General features: G+C 42.5%; 1 protein-coding gene across 1 annotated transcript; it reads right to left on the bottom strand.

Annotated features, from left to right (window-relative positions):
• Nucleotides 1-121: 121 nt before the first annotated feature.
• On the bottom strand, nucleotides 122-24,688 carry LOC117507558 (zinc finger and SCAN domain-containing protein 2-like). The gene is made up of 2 exons (XM_034167421.1): nucleotides 24,432-24,688; nucleotides 122-1,935 (listed from the first exon to the last, which is right to left on the bottom strand). Exons 1-2 carry the CDS (start codon nucleotides 24,610-24,612, stop codon nucleotides 938-940), a joined length of 1,179 nt encoding a protein of 392 aa, XP_034023312.1. The 5' UTR covers nucleotides 24,613-24,688; the 3' UTR covers nucleotides 122-937.
• Between the last annotated feature and the right edge of the window lie 2,923 nt (nucleotides 24,689-27,611).

Genomic DNA, 27,611 nt, shown 5'->3' with positions numbered 1-27,611 from the left:
ATTTACAATGGAATGTCAAAAGGACTTCATGAGCAGGTATATATAGTTATTAATGTAAACATCCCCAAAAAAACATTTAAGTGAGTTCAGTGAATATTAAATAAGTAAAAAGCACACTTCATTTGCATTTTAGTAAGACTTGTGAATTTATTTCACTCATTTATAACTGTATTCTCACTTTGGGTTTGTGATTTTAAACTTTCATTGTAATATATGAAAGGTTCAATTTCACATCATTATTGCAGCGGCACATCAGACAGCACTAATCAGTGATATCACAAATTCATAGTTATCTCCACAAAGAAAGCCAAAAACTGTTTGTCAAAGTTTTGGAACAACTAGAAAAAAAAAAATAAATTTACACCTAGCACTGCAGCTTTATGTACCATTATTCTTACCAGAACACTTATATGACTTCTGAGATGTGCGTACAAACTACATCTTTTTCCAAATACATCAAAACTGAATGGTTTCTCTCTTTGGTGGGTTGGAGTTTCTACTGGACACTAGCCTTGAGTGTCCTCGGTCCCACTATGAAGGGGTTTGCCAGGAGAGATCGTGGTATGAGAATGTTTCAAAGAAAACAAACCTCAGCTAAAATCTCCACAAAGCGCCAAAACACCAGGGAGTGAGGAGAGCAATAGCGCAACTTCTCCTAGTGCTGCAGGGAGACATCTCTCCTGTGGCAGCATTCAGCTGGATAATCCACCAGATAGCATAGTTCTGATCCTGGACCCCGGCAACAACATCATCAGCGGGCCAAAAGAAACAAAGGAAACTGTACCATTGTAAGTTGGACCACTGAGGAGAAGAAAAAGATCTTTCACTGCTTCGCTTACTCAAGGCATGAGAAGTGGAGGTTGGAGTTATTCAAAAACTGTTAGTCAAAGTTATTGGAACAACTGCAAAAACTACGTTTACACCTAGCACTGCTGCTTTATGTACCATTATTGTTACCAGAACACTTGTGACTTCTGACATGCGAGTACAAACTACATTTTTTCCCACATACACCACAACTGAATGGTTTCTCTCTTGTGTGGATCCTCCTGTGTTTGTTCAGATTCCCTTTTTCACTGAAGCTTTTACCACACACAGTGCAGGTAAATGGTTTCTCTCCTGTGTGGACCCTCATGTGTCGAACTAATGTCCCTCTTTCGTTGTACCTCTTCTTACATACTGAGCAGCTGAATGGTTTCTCCCCTGTGTGAAGTCTCATGTGTGCAACTAGTGATCCATTCTGGGTATAGTGTTTACCACAAATTAAGCAACCAAATGGTTTCTCTCCAGTGTGACTTCTTATGTGTTTTTTCAAGGTTCCCTTCTGCCTGAATGTTTTACCACACTCAGTGCACTCAAATGGTTTTTCTCCTGTGTGACAGGTCACGTGTCTCTGAAGAGGCCCATTTTGTGTAAATACTCTGCCACAGACTGCACATTTAAAAAGTTTATGCTTATGAGATACAGGTTCATTGTCTTTTTGTGTGTCTAAACTGGACTGGGCAGCTGTCTTCTTGCCAGAGTCTTCAATTTCTTTTGTCTCAGTGTTAAAACAACGTGGAAGAAAAAGACCGCCTTCAGGAGCTGCTTTTAGAAAACCCACTACATCCGTGTCAAAGGCTGGCTCTGATTTTCTAAACCCTTCTCCTTTTTCATCTTGCATGTATTCATTTGAGTTCTTGGATCCAGGATCTAGTGCTGTGGTCTCAGTTTGGAGCTGAATTTGTGAGGATTCAGTGTTTTCATACAGATCATTCATAACAGTCTCATCCAGACTTTGAAGATGCTCTTGCACTTGGTTTGTCCAGAGGTCCTCCTGTTCTTCTTTAATGTGAAGTAGCTGAATGTCCCCCTGTTCTAAACTGGAGCTGCAGTCCAGCTGTTTAAGGACTTTGTCTTTATCGACAGTCTGCTGCTGGACATCCTGAGGCAAGGCTGAAACACAGACAAAATAATAATGAAAGGCACTGGAGGGGTTACTCATAACCTGCACACACATCATGTGTTTTTCTGATTCTGATAGTGATATCATCATGACATCTCTGTCTCATACCACATAATGACAAATGATTAGCTGATTAAAATGAGCTTTTGACTATTCGCCGTTTCGCAGTTGTTAATCTCGTGCCATCTGGCAGTCCGTGACTCACAGAGAGGTCGGTTTCAGCAGAGTTATGTTTTAGGACACAATGTAAACACACCTCGTGAAACGTGGACAATAAAACAACATCGGGGCACGGCAGACATCTATCACAGGTGCTACACCTCTTCTAGATAACCCTCTCAGCTCGAGAGAACGTGTCATCATAATCACTCATGAACTCGCTGAATCGCCACCATCCACATCCTCGCTTTGTCACTGTTTACATTCGCTATGAGTTGCCGGAACGCTGCTGTCACTGCGGTGCATTCTGGGAAGCGCAGGGGGATTATGGGAAATGTTAAAATACTGAATTGGTTTTGGAGATATCCTAGAAAGTGTTCATTCATTTTCTATATCTGCTTATTCCAATTAAGGGTCACGGGGGAGCTGCAGCCTATCCCAGTCAGGGCTCTCCCCAGATATATAGGGCATGATGGTGCTCGACATCAGGTCAGGTGCAGCACCCCCCCCCCAACGCTTGGGACAAGCTCAAGCATCTTACTTTTTTCAAATACCAATGGAAGCCATTAGTTGCAACTTCAGCTTTCCATCTTATCTAAAATTATTAATTACAAGCATCAAGGAAGTGTACAGACCAATTTGAGTTGCAAGAAATTGCTTTAATAGGTGTTTGAAAAGGCAAAATACTGGTCCTAGATGGCAACCACCCAGGCATACATCCCCTCATCTCTACAATAGCCATCTATCCAGGTGAAAAGTGGGCATCCCCTTTGCTTTCTCCACCCACCAGGGTCCTCAAAACACCTGCATGCTGGATCTTACATAGATAAACACACCACATGGACATGTCAAAAGCTGATCCCAACTCATCTTAATCTCCCTACTTGCTTGATACAAAGTCATTCCAACTTTACCCAAGGATCCTCCAAAGAGATCACGTACCAAAGACATCCAGTTGTCACCTAAGGTCACTGTTTAGCAAGTCTTACAAACATATAGTAAAAAGTTGGGATGCACCGATCCACAATTTTTCACTTCCGATCCGATCCTGATACCTGAATTTGGATATCTGCCGATACAATACTTTTCGGATCTGATACAAGAGCTCTGTTTGCTTTTTATTATAATCATTATTGTTGATTTTATATGAGGATTTTCTTAAAAAAGAGACCTGAACGTTGAGCTACAATTTGCCAGAAGGTGTGTCTAAGATGAAAGCCTAGATATGATGTTTTGGTGAAAGAATTAAGTACTTTTATTTTTGTATAGACTTCTATGGTTAGGGGATGTGATGGTCTAGTGGTTCAGCTGTTGGGCTTGAGACCAGAGGATCCCTGGTTCAAATCCCAGCCTGACCAGAAAATCACGAAGGGTCCTTGGCAATGTCCCTAATACCCTAGTTGCTCCTGGTGTGTAGTGAGCGCCTTGTGTGGCAGCACCCTGACATAGGGGTGAATGTGAGGCATTATTGTAAAGCGCTTTGAACGTCTGATACAAATGGAAAAGCGCTATATAAATGCAGTCCATTTATTTTATAGCCTTATTTTTATAGACTTAAAGATAAAAGACAGCACTCTCTCTGCCTGTCTCTCTCCCTCTGCTTGTCTCGCCTTCTGTGTTTGTCTCCCGCTCGTTCGTTCTTTCACTCACTCTCTCTCTTTCTCTCTCTCGCTCGCTTTCTCTCTCCCTCCATCTCTCTCTTTTTCTTCCTCTCAAACAGCGGTTTCCGTCCTGTACAAACTTCGAAGTTTTTGGAAACACTAAGCCTTTCAACTGTAAAATAAATGTATCATCATTGGCACTCACGTGCAGGATTTTAATGGAGACTTTTTCCCCTTTCGGCAGACAGAATCTCTGTTCAGCTCCTCCTTGGCTGCACGCTGGTGTTTTACAGCATCGGGACTGTGAAGTGGCTAACTTTTTAGGACACATTTTCAGCAACAGTTCAGTTAATTTGTCTGAAAAACCATTCTCAACAAACAGACAATTTGAACCCGAGAGCTGAGCAGAAATTTGCCACTAACCGCAGCTAGAACAGAAGAGAGCTCTCTCAAACAGCCTGGTTTCAGATACCCTCCCCCCTCCTCCCCTCTTCCCGCTTGGTAGTAAACAAGCAGAGAGCAAACAACAGCAGTTGAGAGGATTCACAGTGGCTCTTCTTCAGTATCAGAAAATGTTGCGGGTTGGATCGGTATTTTCCAATACGTGAATTACATCAGTATCAGAACCAGATCTGACCGAACCGATTTGGGATCGGATCAGTGCCATCCCAAGTAAAAAGGTTAACACCAAAACCCTAAAGACACGGACCTTCGTTCTTCTGAAAAGACACTGACATTGCTAAACACCTCTCTCCAGCAACCTCATGATTCCATAACAAGGTTGACAGTCACAGTTCCTGGGACAAGATGAGGCTGAAATTGCTTTGCTGCTTTTTTTACAGCATGTAGTGTCCGCTGTTCACACCTCTCTGTGTGTGTGTGTGTATGTGAGGGAACGAGAGACTCTTCACTCTCACACCATATTTGAGCAAACTTTGGAAACATGAGGGCTTTCGACTGTAAAATAAAGCCTATAAATAAATTCCTGAATTTCTGGGGCTACGCAAGCAGAAGGAGCTCTTTTTATTGGAAGACTTTGACGGAGTTGTTTTTTTTCACTGTGTGCTCTCTGAGCTGCAGCGCTGTTCTGTTCGGCTCTCTGCTGGCAGGGGAGGGGCGAACAGGTAGTACAGAACAGACAGCCTGGCTGGATTTTAGAAAACTACCTGAGAGCAGAGCACAGTATAACGGTGCTGTGATAACACTATGATGGTGAAACACCGTTGTTCCATTGTCTGGGGAGAACCCTGACACAATTTGGTCTGCTGGCTGCTCTCCGCTCTACATGCACTTTAAGTCAATCAAGTTTATTCAAACACCACCTTTATTCTTTTCATTGACAGGGTGAAGAGCAGATTTATCAGTGTGGCTTTTGTGGAAAAGCTCCACTCCAGAGCCCAATTTTTCACAGGCTGTGCTCATGTTCAGGTGCAGCCTGACTGACTGAGGACCGACCACATGCACTTACAGTCCGGGAAAGATTCAAAACTTGTAAAGATGTGAAAAAATAAATAATTACCCAGGAAAATAGAAAAGGACACCCTAAATTTGACAATCTGTGTTTGTCTATTTTATGTTCTTTTTAAAGTGTTTGGTCTGAAACCCGGACATTTGTGATTTGTTTTAATTGAGTCTCTGCTGTAATGGAGATGATTTATCTTTTATTCGTATCGTTCATTTTGAACTTTACCTGGAGATACAAGCACTCCCAAACAATCACATATACACGGAAGGCTCTCATAGGATTAAGACGGCATTACCTAGCCGGGAATGATCCTACACACTCCTGGCTGGTCAAAAGGCTTATAAAACATTTATCTTTTGCAACTCAGGAGAGCTTTGGGAAGCCAAAATGTTGAAAACGCGGACGGAGAGGCAGTGTGCGCCAGCCCATCAGGAAACTTCAAAGTAAGAAGCATATTCCTCTGCCCTCTATGATCATGCCAAATGTCCAGTCTTTGAGGAATAAGACTGATGAACTACAGGGAAATGTTCTTCACTTACAATAATTCAAGGATACACGTGTCTTGGCATTTACTGAGACATGGCTGTCTGATGCAGACTGCGACCCGGGCAGCACAGAGCGAGACAGAAAGAGAATGAACAAGCTGGTCAGGAAGTCCAGCTCTGTCCTGGGCTGTCCTCTGACTCTTTGGAGGAGGTGGCTGAGAGGAGGGTGTTAACCAAGTTCACATCCATCATGAACAACTCCTCTCACCCTCTGCACCGGACTGTAGTGGAGCTGAGTAGCTCCTTCAGTGACAGACTAAGGCACCCTCAGTGCAAGAAGGAACGATACTGCAGGTCGTTCCTCCCTGCTGCTGTCAGGCTGCACAATAACACTGTGAAATAACCACATGCAATAATATGTCCACAAATCATGTGCAATATTAATCTGTCTACAAATCATGTGTAATAACAACTTGTTTATGAATAAGCGAAGTGATTTCAACCACTGGAAAGTTGATGATTTAAAGCGTTTTTGTCAGCTCCGTGGATTGCCTGTTACAACCAGGACTATGTACGGCAGTGGACAGAAATGGAAAGAAGAGCTGGCTGTGCTTGCATGTGCTGCATCTGTACAGAAACTACCGTTAGTGCTGACAAAGGAGGAAGAGAGCGCTGCTGTCGAAAATGACCGGTCCTTGTTGATAGTTGGAGACAAACAAATTTCTGACCCCTTGAAGGCAACTGATGGATTGTTAGACGAAGTCCAGAGACTGAAACTGTGGATATTGCAGAATATTTGCTAAGCAGGGATGAGAAATCGCTACTCCGCCGGCTTCATAATGACTACACTTCTTTGGTGTCACGTTTTTGATAAGATGACAGACATACAATGATATGTGCATGCTCTTGGTTCGTTTATAGAACATGTCAATTTTACAATATTACACGCCACGTCATTCATGGTGCGACATTACAGTCATAAGCTGATGCACGAAAACGGCGTCATCAGCCACATTATAATTCAGTACAGTTTCAGGATATTGACAAAATAAATGTGTGCAAGAAACTTACAATTTACTCCGTCTTTTACATCCGTCTGGATCTTTCTTTTCTGTGGGGAAATTGTGTAGAATGAACGGAGGTTTACAACCACATTTCTTCTTCTTTCCATCTTTGGGTGGACTTGTCGGAGCTTTGCAATCGTGTGTTTTCAGCCAACTTTCAAGCCTATAAATTCCGATTGAGCATTTGAAAACAGCACAATGCGCACCTGTCATTACTGTATGCTTCGCTTAAGGCTTAAAGCCTTTGAAACAATCCCTGTAAAAGCCTTAAATTTTACAGTCCGCTAATGCTACTGTTTAAGAAATTCAATGGGAGCGGTGTGAGTTTGGTAGTTGGGATTTTGTCCCTGTTTGATCCACGCATGCGCAGATGCGTTGCGCACTTCGCTTATTCCAGCACTAGTGTCACCTTATCACATCTAAACTCCACTTCACATATTGTAAATAAGATGCTCCTATTTTTAATCACAATTATTGTATATATACGAGGTCTATTAGAAAAGTATCCGACCTTATTATTTTTTTCAAAAACCATATGGATTTGAATCACGTGTGATTACATCAGACATGCTTGAACCCTCGTGGGCATGCGAGAGTTTTTTCACGCCTGTCGGTTACGTCATTCGCCTGTGGGCAGTCTTTGAGTGAGGAGTCGTCCACCCGCTCGTCGATTTTTTTCATTGTTTAGGAATGGCTCAGAGACTGTTGCTTTGTTTGATAAAATTTTTTTCAAAACTGTAAGGCACAACTGAGTGGACACCATTCAATAAATTCAGCTGGTTTTCGGTAAAAATTTTAACGGCTGATGAGAGATTTTGGTCTGGTAGTGTCGCTTTAAGGATGGCCCACGGCGCCTGACGGCGATCTGCGCTTCGAGGCGGCAGCGTCTCGCCGTTTCAAGTTTAAAACTTCCACATTTCAGGCTCTGTTGACGCAGTAAGTCGTCAGAGAACAGAGAACTTTCAGAAGAAGTCGGCATGAGGAGTTTATTCGGACATTCCATTGTTAACGGTCATTTTGTAATGAAAGAACGTGCGGGCAGAGTCGCATGTCAGGCTGGACCCGACCGCGGGGGGTCGCGGCAGGAAAAACACCTCCGTTGGAAATCTTAACGGGCAAGTTGGAACATGCCCAAGCTGTTAAACAATTTCTCAGTTACTCACTTGTTGAAAGCCATTAAAAGCCGCCTGAATTCTACAAATGGTTTTCAACACGGAGGTGTTTTTCCTGTCGCGGCGCACACAGATTTGCCGAGTCGTTTCCGTGACGACTCGGCGAATTTGCGCGTACGTCTTTCATTAAAAAAATGTCCTTAAACAGTGGAATGTCCGCATAAATTCCTCATGCCGGCCTCTTCTGAATCTTCTCTGTTCTCTCACGATGTCCTGGGTGAATTAAGCCTTAAATTAGGATGTTTTCAGCTCGAAACAGGCCGACGACAGCGCCTGGAAGCGCTGCAGGACGTCCCGCTCCGTGGGAAGTCCTTACACCGACAGAAACACCCCATAATCTCTCATCAGCCGTTAAACTTTTCACAGAAAACCAGCTTAATTTCTCGAATAGTGTCCACTCGGATATTCCTCACAGGTCCAGAAAAAATTTTGATAAAGCAACGCGCGCCGTCTCGAGCAGCGTGTGAAACAAGGGAATTCAGCCGAGAGGGCGGGACCACATCTCACTCAAGGCCTGCCCACAGGGAAATGACGTCACCGACACGCGTGAAAAAACTCACGCATGCGCACAAGGGTTCAAGCATGATTGGTGTAATCGCATGTCATTCAAATCCATATAGTTAAAAAAAAAAATAAAAGGGTCGGTTTATTATCTAAGAGACCTCGTATATATATATATATATATATATATATATATATATATATATATATATATATGTGTGTTATTTCTACTTCATTTTATTTTATTGTATTGTTACAAGTATTATTACTATTACTTTATCTTTGCACACGCTGTTTGATGCACATTTCCTTTCTACTTGCACTCATCTTGTGTGTTTATTAAGAGCTGATGTTGTTGGGAAAGTGTCGGTACACGGACCCACAACAGGGGGCGCAAAGGAACGGACAATGGAGTAGGTCAAATAACAACACTTTACTGTTGTGAATGTGCACAACAAATACAACAGATTACAACAATAGATCAGAATCAATTCACAAAGGTGTCGTGTGGGCAGGCTCGAAGATAGGAGACACCTGTCCAAAGCAGAACCGGAACCACACGATTTCCTCCACCACCAGACCCCGGGAATACTGGAGCCGCCAAGTCCCGAACTCCCAGGTGGCCACTGCCTCTGCGTGTCGGACCTGGTACTGCTGGCGAGGAACAAAAACACAATTAAAGGTGGGTGCGTTTGCACCCAGTAATCCGCACGGCAGGAAAGCTACCTCCACCTCTCGTTGGAAAAAAGGTCTGTTATCACTCACAAAAATCACAAAAGGTTACTGTCAAGCAGTCAGCTGAGAATATTACCTTCCAGGTAGAACGATATCTCGGCAAAGAGGTGGAGACATCGTCCTGCTGATGTACCCCTGCTGATTGGTAACAGCTGTTGCAGGTGATGCGTGACAGCTGTCACCCTAGCTGCTCCTGTGAGGCGGCTGCGCCCTCTGGTGCCTGGAGCCCGCACTCCAGGCAGGGCGCCCTCTGGTGGTGGGCCAGCAGTACCTCCTCTTCTGGCGGCCCACACAACAGATGTAACAAGTGAATTTTTTCATTGTGAGATCAATAAAGTCTTATCTTATAAATCGCAGATGGTGCAGTCAGGTAAGTGTGTGTGAGCAGCTGTGTCTACCTGATATTGAGCTTTTGTCTGTGTCACTGAGGCCGTTCTACCTCCCAAGGGAATTTCCTCAAATATTCGTCATGGTGGTCTACATCCACCCCAAAGCTGACATCATATATGCTTCAGACACAATCTTTAAAGTGATACACGACCTGCTATCTATTTCTCCCAATGCTCCAAATATTATTTTAGGTGATTTAAATCATTGCAATCTTAAGAAATCACTGAATAATTTTTATCAGTACGTCACCTGTCCTATAAGGCGCAACAAAACTTTAGATCTTTGTTATGTATCTATTAAAGGGGCGTATAAATCTGAGGCAGGACCTGCACTGGGCTCTTCAGATCATAACACTGTTCACCTCCTTCCCACGTATAAATCTGTGCTGAGGAGGGAAAAGACTTGCAAAAAATTAGGTCAAAGTCTGGAGCAACGACAGTTCACTTGCCCTACAAGGGTATTTTGACTGCATAGACTGGTCTCTATTCCAGGAGTGTTGTGTGGGCTGCCGAAGAGGAGGTACTGCTGGCCCACCACCACAAGATGGCGCCCTGCTTGAAGTGCGGGCTTCAAGCACGAGAGGGCGTCGGAGCGACCAGGAGTGACAGCTGTCACACATCATCCATACCAGCTGTCACTCATCCACTACTCATCACCACCACCATAAAGGCCGGACTGCAACTCCACCTCCCCGCCGAGAAATCAGCTACCATTCAGGTAATTTTCTCTGCTGACTCAACACATTGAGTATTAATCTGAACTTCTTTGCAGCCGTTTTCCTGGTGTGTCCTTATCTGTGGGATTGGCGTTTGGTGTGATCTGCGACGGCTTCGCCTCACACCCCAAACCAGATAAGTGGTGAAACAGGAGCTACACGAGTGTGTGATTGGAGGTGGAGGTGCTCCCTCCTAACTAAACACTGACTGTGGGATTACTGAGTGTGCGAACTCACACTCATCAGGACTGTCTCTGTTTTCTGCCAGCAGTACCGGGTCTGACTGCTGAAGACAGCGGCCACCTGGGGTGCAGGGCTTGGCGGCTCCGGTGTTCTTCAGCTCCGTTGGTGGTGGAAGCTGTGTGGGGATCCGGCTCTTCTCTCGCCAGGTGTCTTCTATCGTCGAGCCTGCCCACACGTCACCTGGTGTATGATTGACAGTCCACCATATTGTTATTGTCTGTACGTCGTTGTGCGATTCACAACATTAAATTGTTACTTTTGGCTTATCCATTGTCGGTTCATTAACGCCCCCTGTTGTGGGTCCGTGTCACGACACTTTCACAACAAGGAGGACTGCTCGGATATTGATGAACTTACTGATGTTGTGTGTAGCTACATCTCATTTTGCAGAGACTCTGTGACCCCTTCTATGGAGGTAAAAATTTTTCCTAATAACAAACCATGGCTCTATAAAGACATTAGGGGACTTATTCACAAAAGGAAAACTGCTTTTAATGTGGAAAGGAAAGGTATACTGGTTTGATACTGGTATCAAACCAGTGTAAGAGGAGTGCCTAAAATTCTGCAAACTGTTATATAAAGTAGAGATGTTGGTTTATCCACTCCTGCAAATTTTGTTAAAAAAAAGGCTGAGGGTGCAGCACTTTGGGCAAGTCGAGTACCTTGGCGTCCCCTGGTGGCCAGCGCCATCAAGACCCCAATGTTTTTTCAGTTGCATTTGATAGAGTAGGGCAGGCAGGGGTGGTGGCCAAGTGGTTAGTCCACTTGGTTTCAGTGCAGAAGGTTCCCGGTTCAAATCCCACCCCTGCCATGTTTCTCCATGTACTGTGGAGTTGCGTCAGGAAGGGCATCCGGCGTAAAACTTGTGCCAAATCAACATGCAGATCCATCTTGGATTTGCTGTGGCGACCCCGAGTGAAAACAAGGGAGCAGCCAAAGGGACTTTTATTTGATAGAGTAGGGCCTATATTTGTTGATAACATTGAAATCTGGTTGGGTCTTAATGGCGCAGAGGGTTATGGGCCTTTATTTCGCAAAATGACCAGTTTTTGAGTGTCCCCTATATTCAACTCCATCGATCCACCATCCTAATATGTATGTAACATGAAAGAGTTTGCCTCCCTATGTCATTTGATAGTTAAACTGGCTTGGGGACTTGATGGCACTGAATGTTACACCACTTGAAAGATGGGAATTTAATGAAATATCAGTTTTTGCGTATTTTTGCCTTGAACTTTGATTACCCCTGACAAGGTCACTGTTTGGTTTTCGGTCAAAAAATTTTGGCAAAGTTTGTTTCTTGGTAGGTTCCATCTCTGAGCCATGGTTCGTGGAAATCCGAGTTGGCCTGAATCACAGCCCATTATTGATCATCACTTAGATATGATTGGACTATGTGAAACCTGGCTTAAACCTACAGCTGTCCTCCCCTTAAATGAGGCCTACCCACCAGCATATACATTTAGTCACGTCCCTCGTGATGCGAAGCAAGGCGGGGGTGTTGATCTTATTTATAAATCAAGGTGTAGCTTATTAGCTGTTGGGGGTCACAAATATAACTTGCTTGAGCATCTGATTCTCCGCTCTGTTCAGGATATTACACATTGCCAAGGTCAGGCAAATAAAAATCAGTCGTATTACTTTGTCACTGTATATAGGCCTCCTGGCCCATATTCTGGTGCGTTCATCTCTAACTTGTCAACTAGTGTAGATAACATTCTGATCATTGGTGACTTTCACAATCATATAAATAAGCCTTCTGATCCCCTCTGCAAATCATTTATGGAAATTGTGGATGCATTAGGATTTCGGCAATGCATTCAGGATTCGACACACATTAGTGGAAATACCCTGGATCTGGTTCTCACACGTGGTATTGCTGTCACGAATACTGACATCATGCCTCTTACATCAGTGGTGTCTGATCACTCACTTATTAAGTTTACAGTTTCGCTGCCGTGTTTAGTGGAACAACAACCTTATACAGTGGTCCCTTGTTTATCGCAGGATTTACGTTCTAAAAATAGCCCGCGATAGGTGAAATAAGCGAAGTAGTCAGCGTTAGTTTTTACAATTATTATAGATGTTTTAAGGGTGTAAAACCCCTCACTACACACTTTTCTCAAACAGGCATTAACATTTTCTCACTTTTCTCTCCTGTGTAAACACTCTCAAAGTTCAAACCTTAGTAGAAAATAAGTCCAGTATTATAGAATGAATCCAAAGTTCAAAACCTGTTTTCAGGCACAAACATTTGTTTGAGAAATAAAAATAGAACGTTTTCCTATAAATAACTATGATGGCTTTTAGAACTAACGAATTTAATTTTAACGATCAACCTACGAGGTTGGACACATAAGAAAGTATTAATAGTGACTGACCAGTATTTCACAGTTCCTCTGATTGCGCCTCTTCGTCCTGGCACCGCTCCACTGTCGCCCCTTTTTCCACTGAGTGACAGGTGTCTTTTTCCGAGTGAAGAACACAGTTATGGGTAGTGTGGTGCTCTTTTTTCTTCTGGACAAGAAGATTCTTATAAACAGACACACGCAGAACACAATGTGCGTGCTCTCCCTTCGCTCACTGCCTCTGGTGTTACCGTTGCAAGACGGATGCAGGACCCACAAAGAATCCAAGTCATTAAAAAGATACAAACTTCTCTCAGTGGCCACGGAGCTCTGCGGCTACGGTTACCGAGACCATGCAGTGCTGCGGATTTTTCCGCAAGAATTCTATCCTTGCGTGCTGCTGGAGCGCTCTGCATCAAAACAGCAAGCGTAGTCTCTGCACCTGCTGCCAGATTTTGGTGGCAACTCCGCACAGCAGACAGTGGGGCGGTGTGAGTGGCCCGCTGCAGTGCTTACTGAGCCCGCAGACTCAGTAAGCGCATCGGAGGCAGTGAGAGCAATCGCGGTGATGCCGACCGGCCTGCCTGATGAGGACGCAGAAAACAATGCGCTGTTAAAAAAAAGAAAGAAGAAGCATGCAAAATTGCACAAAAAAAATCTGCGAAACTGTGAGGCCGCGGAAGGTGAATCACGGAAAGGGACCACTGTATATCATTACGGCGATGCATCAACTCCTCAACTAAGACTGAACTTGAAGCTAGACTGCCTGATGTCTTAGCTTCACATCTGACAAATACCCAGTCAGTAGACAGACTTGTGGATAGTTTAAACTCAGTGCTCAAAACTACACTCGACATGATTGCACCACCTGTGTTAAAACCACGCTCCCCCAAATCACAGTCACCTTGGTTCAATGATTATCTGCGTAACCTCAAGCATAAAGCAAGAGGTCTAGAACGGAAATGGCGTCGTTCAAAATTAGAAGTATTTCACCTTGCGTGGCGTGATGCTATCTTAGACTATAAGTATGCATTATTGGCTACAAAGCGGACGTACTACTCTGATTTGATCAACAAAAACAAGCATAACTCAAAGTTCTTGTTCGACACGGTGGCAACACTTATGCATGGACAACCACCTGTAGTTCACTCTCCTTTTACAGCACAAGATTTCCTGGATTACTTTGGGAAGAAAATAGAAGACATCAGGTTAAACATATCCCGACATGCCTTAACCCAGCCACTACACCCTGCTATTGAGGTGGGCACCATTACTGAGGTATTACCTAGATTTAAAGAGTTTGATATTATCTCACTTGGCATGCTGACAAACCTCGTAATGTCAACAAAAAGCACAACCTGTTTATTTGATCCTATACCAACAAAACTGTTTAAGGACCTGTGGCCCACTCTTGGGCCGACTGTTCTGGAAATTATTAATCTTTCTTTAACTTCTGGATCTGTTCCTAAATGTTTCAAATCTGCAGTGATTAAACCATTACTTAAGAAACCTAATCTTGACCCTAGTGTATTGAAAAACTATCGGCCGATATCAAATCTATCATTTTTCTCTAAAATTCTGGAAAAAGTGGTGTCACGGCAGCTCATAGACTATCTTACTAAGAATAATCTCTTTGAGCCACTGCAGTCTGCTTTTAGAAAATATCATTCCACAGAGACGGCTCTCACTAAAGTGGTGAATGATCTTCTGCTTACAATGGATTCGGACACCACTACGGTTCTGTTGCTGTTAGATCTCAGTGCTGCATTTGATACAATGGATCATCAAATTCTACTTGATAGGCTGGAAAATCAATTTGGGATTACTGGGAGTGCCCTTGCATGGCTGACGTCATACTTGACCAGTCGTTGTCACTGTGTTTTGTACAGTAACACTACCTCTAATCTTAGTGACATGAAATTTGGGGTTCCACAGGGGTCTGTCTTAGGCCCCCTGCTTTTCTCCCTTTATATAGCACAGCTTGGGCACATATTGCGGTGTTTTGGGATTACCTTTCACTGCTATGCAGACGATACTCAGTTATACATACCGATAACTGCTGGTAATCTCGTTCACATAAAATCCTTAGAAGATTGCCTTGCAGCAGTGAGAAGTTGGATGTCTAGAAACTTCCTACTTTGAAACACTGATAAGACTGAAATGATGGTTCTTGGTCCAGTGAGACATCGGCATCAATTTGACCAGTTAACGCTCAACCTCGGCTGGTGTGTCATACATCACACTGACAAAGTGAGGAACCTTGGGGTAATTTTTGATCCTTCGTTGTCCTTTGGCCTCCACATTAGAAATATTACTAGGACTGCTTTCTTCCACCTGCGAAATATAACAAAGATTTGTCCCATCCTGTCTATGGCTGATGCTGAGACCCTGATCCATGCATTTATCTCTTCTCGATTGGACTACTGCAATGTTCTATTTTCTGGTTTACCGCAGTCTAGCATTAGGGGTCTCCAATTGGTTCAAAATGCAGCAGCCAGACTTTTGACACGAAGCAGAAAGTACAACCACATTACACCCATTTTGGCATCCCTTCACTGGCTTCCTGTCCCAGTGAGATCAGATTTTAAGGTTCTGCTACTAACGTATAAAATTATTCATGGACTGGCACCTCCCTACCTAGATGACCTAATTAAACCTTACGTACCGGCCCAGGCTTTATCTTCTCAGGGTGCAGGACTACTTTGTGTCCCTAAGGTGAATAAGAAGTCTGCGGGTCACAGAACTTTCTCTTATCGTGCCTCTGTTCTGTGGAATGATCTCCCTGCATCAATAAAACAGTCAGATTCTGTGGAGACTTTCAAGTTCAGACTTAAGACGCACTTATTTTCCCTTTCATATGGCTAGCATATTGGTACAGTTTTGTTTTACGCTTTTTACTCTTTTAATTCATTTATTAGTAAGTGGAGCGGGCTGCAGCCTAAACTTTACCTAAATTCTGGGTCTTTTAGTGACGTTTAGGGCTAGTGGCCGGCGATCACCTTAGCATTTCTCTGTTTTTCTTGCTGTTTAATGCTGGCAAATTATAAAGTATTTTTTGTATTTCTGATGCCTGATTCTGTTTTTTCTCTCTGTTTAAGGTGCAGCTCCATCCAGAGATGGGAGTTGTATTCCTGTTGGCGATCCTCCTGTCCTGTGCGCCAATAGCATTTCTTGTATATTTGTCCGTGAATTGTATCTGTAATTTATGTTTTGTAGCATGGCCCAAGCAGAGGGTCACCCCTTTGAGTCTGGTCTGCTTGAGGTTTCTTCCTCAGAGGGAGTTTTTCCTTACCACTGTTACTCTGGGGGTTGGTAAGGTTAGACCTCACCTGTGTGAAGCGCTTTGAGGCAGCTCTGTTGTGATTTGGCATTATATAAATGAAAATAAATAGAAATAATTTGAAATTGGATCTGGTTGGTGAATGGCAGCTGAATGGTTTCGCTAGTAAATGATGAGCCATCAGTCGAGCCGACAAGCTGAGGCTGCAGTCATAGCAATCAAAAGTCTGGTTAAAAAGAGTCTGGAAAAAAGAGATGACTGCAGGTCTGCTTGACCACATTTTAGCGTAAGCTCGTGCATGTGCAGTTGAGTAAATGGACTGCATTTATATCTGCATCAGAAGCTCAAAGCGCTTTACAATAATGCCTCACATTCACCCATTCACACAAACACACTCACACACCAATATCAGGGTGCTGCCATGCAAGGTGCTCACTACACCCCAGGCGCAACTAGGAGATTAAGGAAAATGCACAAGGGCCCTTAGTGATTTTCCAGTCTGGCTAGGTTTTGAACCAAGGATTCTCTGGTCTGAAGCCCAACACTTAACCACTAGACTATGACCTTCCTAAATCAATCACCTCCCTGGCAGCACGGTGGCTTAGTGGTTAGCACTGTTGCCTCACAGCAAGAAGGTCATGGGATCGAGTCCCACCTGTGGCCTTTTTGTGTGGAGTTTGCATGTTGTCCCCGTGTTTGCGTGGGTTTCCTCCGGGTGCTCCAGTTTCCTCCCACATTTAAAGTGGATATGACACCTAAAAAATGAGGTAAAACTGATATACGTACATATAAACATATACAACCCCTGGCAACAATTATGGAATCACCGGCCTCGGAGGATGTTCATTCAGTTGTTTAATTTTGTAGAAAAAAATCAGATCACAGACATGACACAAAACTAAAGTCATTTCAAATGGCAACTTTCTGGCGTTAAGAAACACTATAAGAAATCAGGAAAAAAAATTGTGGCAGTTTGTAACGGTTACTTTTTTAGACCAAGCAGAGGGAAAAAAATATGGAATCACTCAATTCTGAGGAAAAAATGATGGAATCATGAAAAACAAAAGAACGCTCCAAACACATCACTACTATTTTGTTTCACCACCTCTGGCTTTTATAACAGCTTGGAGTCTCTGAGGCATGAACTTAATGAGTGACAAACAGTACTCTTCATCAATCTGGCTCCAACTTTCTCTGATTGCTGTTGCCAGATCAGCTTTGCAGGTTGGAGCCTTGTCATGGACCATTTTCTTCAACTTCCACCAAAGATTTTCAATTGGATTAAGATCCAGACTATTTGCAGGCCATGACATTGACCCTATGCGTCTTTTTGCAAGGAATGTTTTCACAGTTTTTGCTCTATGGTAAGATGCATTATCATCTTGAAAAATTATTTCATCATCCCCAAACATCCTTTCAATTGATGGGATAAGAAAAGTGTCCAAAATATCAACATAAACTTGTGCATTTATTGATGATGTAATGACAGCTATCTCCCCAGTGCCTTTACCTGACATGCAGCCCCATATCATCAATGACTGTGGAAATTTACATGTTCTCTTCAGGCAGTCATCTTTATAAATCTCATTGGAACGGCACCAAACAAAAGTTCCAGCATCATCACCTTGCCCAATGCAGATTCGAGATTCATCACTGAATATGACTTTCATCCAGTCATCCACAGTCCACGATTGCTTTTCCTTAGCCCTTTGTAACCTTGTTTTTTTCTGTTTAGGTGTTAATGATGGCTTTCGTTTAGCTTTTCTGTATGTAAATCCCATTTCCTTTAGGCGGTTTCTTACAGTTCGGTCACAGACGATGACTCCAGTTTCCTCCCATTCGTTCCTCATTTGTTTTGTTGTGCATTTTCGATTTTTGAGACATATTGCTTTAAGTTTTCTGTCTTGATGCTTTGATGTCTTCCTTGGCCTACCAGTATGTTTGCCTTTAACAACCTTCCCATGTTGTTTGTATTTGGTCCAGAGTTTAGATACAACTGACTGTGAACAACCAACATCTTTTGCAACATTGCGTGATGATTTACCCTCTTTTAAGAGTTTGATAATCCTCTCCTTTGTTTCAATTGACATCTCTCGTGTTGGAGCCATGATTCATCAGTCCACTTGGTGCAACAGCTCTCCAAGGTGTGATCACTCCTTTTTAGATGCAGACTAATGAGCAGATCTGATTTGATGTAGATGTTAGTTTTGGGGATGAAAATTTACAGGGTGATTCCATAATTTATTCCTCAGAATTGAGTGAGTCCATGTTTTTTTTTCCTCTGCTTGGTCTAAAAAAGTAACTGTTACTGACTGCCACAATTTTTTTTCTTGATTTCGTATAGTGTTTCTTAAAGCCAGAAAGTTGCCATTTGAAATGACTTTATTTTTGTGTCATGTCTGTGATCTGCTTTTTTCTACAAAATTAAACAACTGAATGAGCATCCTCCGAGGCCGGTGATTCCATAATTATTGCCAGGGGTTGTACATACAGTATAGTAAGCTGAAAGTGGTTTTAATCATTATCTCTGAGAAATAAAGTTTGTACAGCTTCTCAAAAGTGTGTTTCTTGGAAAGCGCGCTGGCAGCGTTCCATCAGCGGTCACGTGATGCCATGACGTCACAGCGTGTAGAGTCTGTTCGATTGACAACAGGAACAGATAGACCTCAGCATGGACAGTGACGAGATGGAGAACTTTTCTGACCTCTCTTCCAGTGTGGATTATTTCTGTGAGGAAATAGAGACTGACTCCGATCCTGAGGATGTTGCAGTAGTGATTAGACCCTACAGATCGGAGCCGTATCTTTCGGATGTACATTCAAACCAGGAGCATTCTGGCAGCAAAAATAATGCAGATGGTGCTTATGGCAGAGCCGAAGTAGAGGCAAGAGATGTGCCAATTCCGATGGATTTTGAAAGGATGCAGAATACGGAATGGTAAGGGAGGCTTTGATTTTTGTTGCTGCTGTTTATAACACTATAATTATAGCATTTTCGATTCTAGCGTGTTTATTTGTGAATTGTTTACTTTGTTTACTTGTGAATTTCTCCTCTGTGACATCAATAAAGTTTTATCTTTCATCTTTTTAGTTTTATCTTTACTGCCTTTGTTATTTTTCTGGAGCCATGATAGTGTAGCTACTACTTGTGGACCACCGTCATTACCTTCGGGTTTTTGCCGTTTTTGAGTGTCTGGTATTGCATTCATCCGTGTTTAGTTATGTTATTTTCACAAAATAATAGGAAATAAACTGCGAAAGTTTTGAAAAAGATTGCCAAAAACAACAGTGAACATGCCGCCGCCGTATTTACTCCGTATTGCACTGATATTTTTACAAGTTCCTTGACTATTTCAAGATTATTGTGAACATATTATTTGGGGTTGACATTTTAGGTGTTCCTGTGAGCAGTGCGAGAACATGGAGACGGTAGAGGAAAGTGTCTGCTGTCGGGAGCAAATGCGGGTGTGCGAGCGGAGGGAGCGGCAGCCTGACATTTTGTGCATTGCACAACACCGCGGCTTTCGATCAATCTGCCTGGACTTGAAAAGGCTAAAACCTTTCGCCCTTGTGTTTGTGCAATATGCTGCGACACACTGGTCAGGCATATCGACAAACAAGTCCCTGAGAGCTGTGTTTAATCAAAGTTTCTGCCGCTAAAAAAATTGTAAACAATGGCCGCTAAGCTCGCAAGCCGATACGGTCTACACGTAGTGACGTATTTCAGGTTTGGTGCTTAGCGGGAAGCTGGTCACGGGGTGTGCAGATTTTTCAGTGGCGGGACGTTCAAATGTTGTATATAATGGGAAAATTTGCGTCCATTTTCCCAAAATGCTTAGGTTGACCGAATTATATAACCTTTGTTACATGTAATAAGACTATGTTGTCTTTAAAGTAGACCTGCATTGAAATAAATGTGGTCAGATTTCAGAAAGAAATAGCTGAAATGTATTTATAAGACCCTTGTGAATGCAGTAAAGTAAATCTGTAAGCCCAAATTTGTAATTCAGCGGAGAAATCTTCGTTTAAAAATGTCAAATTTGCAGCTAAAATTTAGCCCTCTGTGAAAACAGTTTGTACAGCCGTATCATTTCCATGACGTCAGGGACAAGACGACGCGCTTCCGCCTTCAGTCTGATCCCGCATTGAAATTGATTTTATCTGTTAGTAATGTTACTTATACACGTCCTGGTTTCAACATCCAAAAGTAAGCTGCAATGAATGTGAGATACAGATCTGTGTGCTCAGATCAGCAACGACATCGACAGCGGGCGCCGTTCTTCACCGACGCCTCGCTTTCTGCCTCCGCTGCGCTTACCGAGTCGTGCTCGGTAAATACAGAAGCGGGCCACTCACATCGTCCGTGTCTGTTGTGCAGCCAGCACCACGTCCCTCTCTACTGAATGGAGGTGCAGCCAACTTGGCACAAGTCCAGAGAATACGCTCGCTGTTTTGATGCGAGCGGCCGGTAACACCTGTTGCTGCAAGGACAGACTTTCCGCAGCGCCACACGTCTCGGTAATCGGAGCTGCAGAGCTCCGTGGCCGCTGAGAGAGGTTTATAACTTTTTAATGACTTGGATTCTTTGCGGGTCCTGCCTCCGTACCCCGTGACGGTACCGGAGGCGAAAGACAATAGATTTTCAATGTGACACCACTCAGTCAAACGGGTGTATGAAAAAGTCCCCCAAAATAATTTTCAAGCACAAATAAAAGAAATGTGTACTCACCAAACGTGCCGCAAGACAATATGAAGTTTTAAAAAAAGTAGATCCTTCCGTATAAGACAAGAAAAAGGTGCAAATGCAAACTGACGTAAATCCACAAATTACAATTGGCGCAATGCATGCTGGGAGAGGGTCTGCTAAATGTTAGCTGTAAATTTGTCATTTTCAAATGAAGATTTCTCCGTTGAATGACAGATCTGGGCTTGCAGATTTACTTTACTACATTCAGAAGGATCTCATGTGTAAATGTAAGTCATTTTTTGTTCAAAAAATCTGACTGCATTTTTTTCAATGCAGGTCTCCTTTAAGTGTCATATCCACTTTAAAGACATGCAGTTTAGGTGAATTGGAAACTTCAGAATTGTCCAGGTCTCCCTTACAAAAGAGATCTCGATCTCAATGGGACTAACCTGGTTTATATAAAGGTTAAAAAACAATCCTGTCAAACCGTCCATCAAACAGGACACGTGATGCTCAGCGTTAAAAAAAAAAAATCAAAACAGTAAAGACGTTGACTTCCTGTTCACAAGGGCTTCAATCACTTTTTTAAATGTATATTTTATTTTATGCAGAGTTTATGTTCTTTTTCTCGCCCAGAAATATATATATACGAGGTCTATTAGAAAAGTATCCAACCTTATTATTTTTTTCAAAAAACATATGGATTTGAATCACGTGTGATTACATCAGACATGCTTGAACCCTCGTGGGCATGCGAGAGTTTTTTCACGCCTGTCGGTTACGCCATTCGCCTGTGGGCAGTCTTTGAGTGAGGAGTCGTCCACCCGCTCGTCGATTTTTTTCATTGTTTAGGAATGGCTCAGAGACTGTTGCTTTGTTTGATAAAAATTTTTTCAAAACTGTAAGGCACAACTGAGTGGACACCATTCAATAAATTCAGCTGGTTTTCGGTAAAAATTTTAACGGCTGATGAGAGATTTTGGTCTGGTAGTGTCGCTTTAAGGACGGTCCACGGCGCCTGACGGCGATCTGCGCTTCGAGGCGGCAGCGTCTCGCTGTTTCAAGTTGAAAACTTCCACATTTCAGGCTCTGTTGACGCAGTAAGTCGTCAGAGAACAGAGAACTTTCAGAAGAAGTCGGCATGAGGAGTTTATTCGGACATTCCATTGTTAACGGTCATTTTGTAATGAAAGAACGTGCGGGCAGAGTCGCATGTCGGGCTGGACCCGACCGCGGGGGGTCGCGGCAGGAAAAACACCTCCGTTGGAAATCTTAACGGGCAAGTTGGAACATGCCCAAGCTGTTAAACAATTTCTCAGTTACTCACTTGTTGAAAGCCATTAAAAGCCGCCTGAATTCTACAAATGGTTTTCAACACGGAGGTGTTTTTCCTGTCGCGGCGCACACAGATTTGCCGAGTCGTCACGGAAACGACTCAGCGAATTTGCGCGTACGTCTTTCATTAAAAAAATGTCCTTAAACAGTGGAATGTCCGCATAAATTCCTCATGCCGGCCTCTTCTGAATCTTCTCTGTTCTCTCACGATGTCCTGGGTGAATTAAGCCTTAAATTAGGATGTTTTCAGCTCGAAACAGGCCGACGACAGCGCCTGGAAGCGCTGCAGGACGTCCCGCTCCGTGGGAAGTCCTTACACCGACAGAAACACCCCATAATCTCTCATCAGCCGTTAAACTTTTCACAGAAAACCAGCTTAATTTCTCGAATAGTGTCCACTTGGATATTCCTCACAGGTCCAGAAAAAAATTTGATAAAGCAACGCGCGCCGTCGAGCAGCGTGTGAAACAAAGGAATTCAGCCGAGAGGGCGGGACCACATCTCACTCAAGGCCTGCCCACAGGGAAATGACGTCACCGACACGCGTGAAAAAACTCAAGCATGATTGGTGTAATTGCATGTCATTCAAATCCATATAGTTAAAAAAAAAAAATAAAAGGGTCGGTTTATTATCTAAGAGACCTCGTATATATATATATATATATATTTATATATATACACACACACACACACACGAGGGCTGTCCATAAAGTATAGGTCCTTTTTATTTTTTTCAAAAACTATATGGATTTCATTCGTATGTTTTTACGTCAGACATGCTTGAACCCTCGTGCGCATGCATGAGTTTTTCCACGCCTGTCGGTGACGTCATTCGCCTGTGAGCACTCCTTGTGGGAGGAGTCGTCTAGCCCCTCATCGGAATTCCTTTGTCTGAGAAGTTGCTGAGAGACTGGTGCTTTGTTTGATCAACAACGGGTCACGGGTCAGGACGCAGCCGGCGCGGTGCGGCGGCACAGGAAAAACACCTCCGTGTTGACAACCATTTGTAAAATCCAGGCGGCTTTTGATGGCTTTCAGTGGAGTGAGTATATGAGAAATAGTTTAACAGCTGGACATGTTCCAACTTGTCCTTAAGGCTTCCAACAGAGGTCTTTTTCCTGTGGCGGAGCGTCGCGGCGGCTGCGAGCCAACGCTGCAATCCGCCCGCACGTCTTTCATTAAAAAAATCTCCTTTAACAGTGGAATATCCGGATAAAATGCTGAAACCGACTTCTTCTGAAACTTCTCTGTTCTGTCACGACGTCCTGGATCAATAGAGCCTGAAATGTGGAGGTTTTCAGCTTGAAACAGGCTGACGACGGCGCCTGGGAGTGCTGCACGACATCTCGCACCGTGGGAAGTCCTTAAAGCAACAGTATCACCTCAAAATCTCTCATCAGCTGTTAAAATTTTCACCGAAAACCAGCTTAATTTTTCGAACCGTGTCCACTTCGATGTGTCTCACAGGTTTAGAAAAAATTTTGATCAAACAAAGCGCCAGTCTCTCAGCAACTTCTCAGACAAAGGAATTCCGACGAGGGCTGGACGACTCCTCCCACAAGGAGTGCTCACAGGCGAATGACGTGGAGGCGTGGAAAAACTCACGCATGCGCACGAGGGTTCAAGCATGTCTGACGTAAAAACATATGAATGAAATCCATATAGTTTTTGAAAAAAATAAAAAGGACCTATACTTTATGGACAGCCCTCGTATATATATATATATATATATATATATATATATATATATATATATATATATATATATATATATATATATATATATATATATATGTGTGTGTGTGTGTGTATGAAAGCTTGTCAGAGAAATAGATTGACAAATTTATGGTAGAATTTTTGTGATTAAAAATATCACAGATATGTGGCTGGGGTCATAACTGATCCCATTCAGTAGACTGAAGATGAAAGATATTCATACTTACAACTATAACCTAGTTACATACAACTAGTAGTCAATCCACTTTTATTCTGTTCAATCTCAGTGCCCTCTAACAAAAGGGATGTAAAATTATTCCACTGGGCCTTTAAATAGTACAGAAATTATTCGTCTTTTGTGTTTTAAAGGGATTATTTCCACACTATCAGGTTTTTTCCTTAATTACAACACAGATTACTTTTCTGCCTGTCAGTGTTTCTGTGTACCGCGAGATGTCTATGTTCAGCACTCCGTAGTATCCACACTTTACGTCACGAAAATAAATAAAACTATAACCACACATTACTTCGTAGGAGACCTAAAGCAGGGCAGGGCAAATAAGAAAAGAAAAGAAAAGAACAAATACGAACCTGTTTGATTGTGTGAAATCATTTTGATGTCCACCGGCTGCTCGGCTCCCAGAAGGCTTCGCTGCCGATCAATTTCCTCCTCGTAACTTGCTATTGTCCTTTCAAACATCTGAATTATGTCGTCAGCTGCCAGAGTCAGCCTCTGGGTGACAAAAGCTCTCAGCAAAGGGACCGATAACATTTTCAAAAAGGAGCATAAATCAGTATACAAACTACTGATGCTGCGAGCTGTTTCTGTTTGCTGCTTCTTCTTCTTCTTCTTTTAGCTTGAATGAGAGTTGACAAACCAGCTGATAAGTGTAGTATCGCCTCATAGTGGACTGGAGTGTGAAGGAGAACAACAACAGAAACAACACCCGAAATTCTGTTATATTAGTTTCCATTAAAACTGGCAGTAGTTGGCTATATGCTTGCTCCAATGTGTCTCTTAAGAGATTCTTCAGGTTGTACATTTTATTAATTTATGGCAGGGGTTCCCAAGAAACATGGCTGCAGACCGGTGTCGCCAACCAAACGGTCCCCCCTAAAAATCGGCCCACCCTGCCTTCACTGCACATGCATCATTTCAGACCACCACAATGAGTCTGAGACTGACTCTACACCCAAAGCAATCAAATGGATTAATGTGATTATTAACCATCAGATGACAAAGTAAAACCTCTTAAATCATTCTAATGTCAGTTTTAAGCAGAAATGAGGCCGTTTTAAGCAGAAACAAGGCGATAATCGATGAACCACAGCTGAAACCCTGAAATGTTGTAGGAGCAGCAGCAGCACGTCAGCTGTGTGCTCAGATCGCTACCTCCATCTTTTATGATGAAATAATACTGAATTTACGAGGTCTGTCCATAAAGTAATGTACCTTTTTATTTTTTTCAAAAACTATATGGATTTCATTCATATGTTTTTATGTCAGACATGCTTGAACCCTCATGCGCATGAGAGGACAAGTTGGGACATGTCCAGCTCTCCACAATTTCTCTTATACTCACTTGACTGGTAAGCACTGAAAGCCGAGATAGGCATGTCCCAACTTGTCCTCTAACACTCCTAAACGGAGGTGTTCCTTTGTCTCGCTTCCAAAGCGAATCGGTCGTGACGTGCGAAGCCTCCGCGCGGCTTTCCATGACAAAATCTCTTGTTAAAAGTGAAATCTGCCGGAAAATAGCTGATGTCCAGCTCTTGTGATAACCAGAGAAAGAACACACGACGGTCTCGTATCCACAGAGCCATCAGCTTAGAAATGATCCAGTGGTTTGTGCCTCGTCGTCGCAGCTCGGAGCGCGGCACACCGACCGTCCTTAAAGGGGTCCTTAAAGCTGTAGTTAAAGTCCTTATTCTCTGTGAAGCCCGTAAAATTTTCACCGAAAGCCAGACAAATTTTTCGAATGGTTTCCAGGTGTCAGTCTCTAACAGCTTCTGAAAAACTTCTGATGGAAAAAAAGTCCTTTTCATTCCGCCATTTCCAGACAATGAAAATCCGACGAGGGGGCGGGACCACTCCTTCCCAAGGCGTGCTCACAGGCGAATGACGTCACCGACAGGCGTGGAAAAACTCATGCATGCGCACGAGGGTTCAAGCATGTCTGACGTAAAAACATATAAATGAAAGCCATATAGTTTTTGAAAAAAATAAAAAAGACTGTTACTTTATGGACAGACCTCGTATGTGGCAATGATTGAAAGTTTATTGTTTTCTTTTTTAATCAATGATCAGTTCCCATAACATTTAAAAATGTCCTTGCGCTGCTCGGGAACATGCAGATTTTAAAATTGAAGGATATAATCTGTAAAATACAAACCCTCCAGGAAAGAGAGGGGTAGGCGTGGTGTTGTATGTTGATAGTAAATTGAAATGCAAACTAGTTGAAACAATGTATGTTGCTGTAGATGGAATCATGGAAGGTGTGGCAGTTGAAACTGAGATGTTGAAAGGCAGGAATGTGATTGCTGCGTGTATTTACAGAGTGCAAGGCTCAAATGTGGATGCGTTTCGGGACAATATCTAAAGTTTACTAGATACACAACATAACCAGAAGATACTTTTAATAGGTGGAGACTTTAATATTGATTTTTTCCAACCAATTCAAATATAGGGTTATTTCTGATTTCTTAGATGCATTATTCACTCAGTCCCTTTTTCCTTTGATTTCACATCCAAGCAGGATCACGTCTTGTGCCACATTAATTGATAATATCATTACAAATTATATAGGGCATATTCTTCAAAGCAGTTTATTGACAAATGACATAATGATCATTTGCCTGTTTTTACTTTCCTTGATTTGCAGTCTACAAAATATGAGAGCTTAAAACAGCCCACATACTTCAGAGTCAGAACTGAGAAAACAATTTATGAATTTAGAAGTGAACTTTTAAAGCAAGACTGGTCTGGAGTATATGTGGTTGATGTGAGTGAAGCTTACAAATCTTTAATAAGCACTTATTTATTACATTATAATAAATGGTGTCTGCTAAAACCATATAAGAATATCTCTAAAATTGGAAAGGAATGATGAGAGCATGCCAAAAGAAAAACAAACTGTATAGAAATTATTTTAAAAACTGACACCCAACAGTGAGATAAAATACAAAATATATAAAAACAAAGTAGCAACGATTATGAGAATTGCTGTGAAGGATTATTATAATAGAAAACCGAGGGAAAATCACAGAAACATGAAGGCAACATGGAATGTATTAAATAAAACAATGAGATTAAACTCTAAACATAAACAGCTACTGGATTATTTTATTGAGAATGATGGTGTGTATATCAACAGCAAAAATATTGCTAATAAATTGAAGTTGTTCTTTACAAATATTGGAGCTAATATTGCTAATTCCATGAATACAACCACCCAAATGAAAACAACTGTAATGGGAAGCAGAATCATGCAGTCTATGAGGTCAGTGACCAGGAAGTCTTATCTATTGTAAGGAAATGTAAAAGTAAAACATTTACACCTATGGACAGTGATGGCCTATATATGACAATTATTAAAAGAACCATTGATTGCATTGGTAGACCACTGACCTTCATTTGTAATCTTTCCATACAAGCTGGTGTTTTTCAGAACAAATGAAAGTTGCTAAAATAATCCCTATCTTCAAAAATGGGGACAAACAAAAATGTAACAACTACAGACCTGTGTCGCAGCTCTCACAGTTTTCTAAAGT

The sequence above is a fragment of the Thalassophryne amazonica genome, chromosome 3 (genome assembly GCF_902500255.1).
Source record: "Thalassophryne amazonica chromosome 3, fThaAma1.1, whole genome shotgun sequence".
Lineage (NCBI taxonomy): Eukaryota > Metazoa > Chordata > Actinopteri > Batrachoidiformes > Batrachoididae > Thalassophryne > Thalassophryne amazonica.
Note: the sequence above shows the minus strand (reverse complement) of the source record. Positions and strands in the feature narration are given on the sequence as shown.

Excerpts from the sequence above, each read along its gene's own strand:
- LOC117507558 (XM_034167421.1), bottom strand. The coding sequence starts at position 24,612 with ATGTTATCGGTCCCTTTGCTGAGAGCTTTTGTCACCCAGAGGCTGACT. Across the intron at positions 1,936-24,431 it reads GATTTCACACAATCAAACAG|CCTTGCCTCAGGATGTCCAG; the intron begins GTTCGTATTTGT and ends TCTGTGTTTCAG.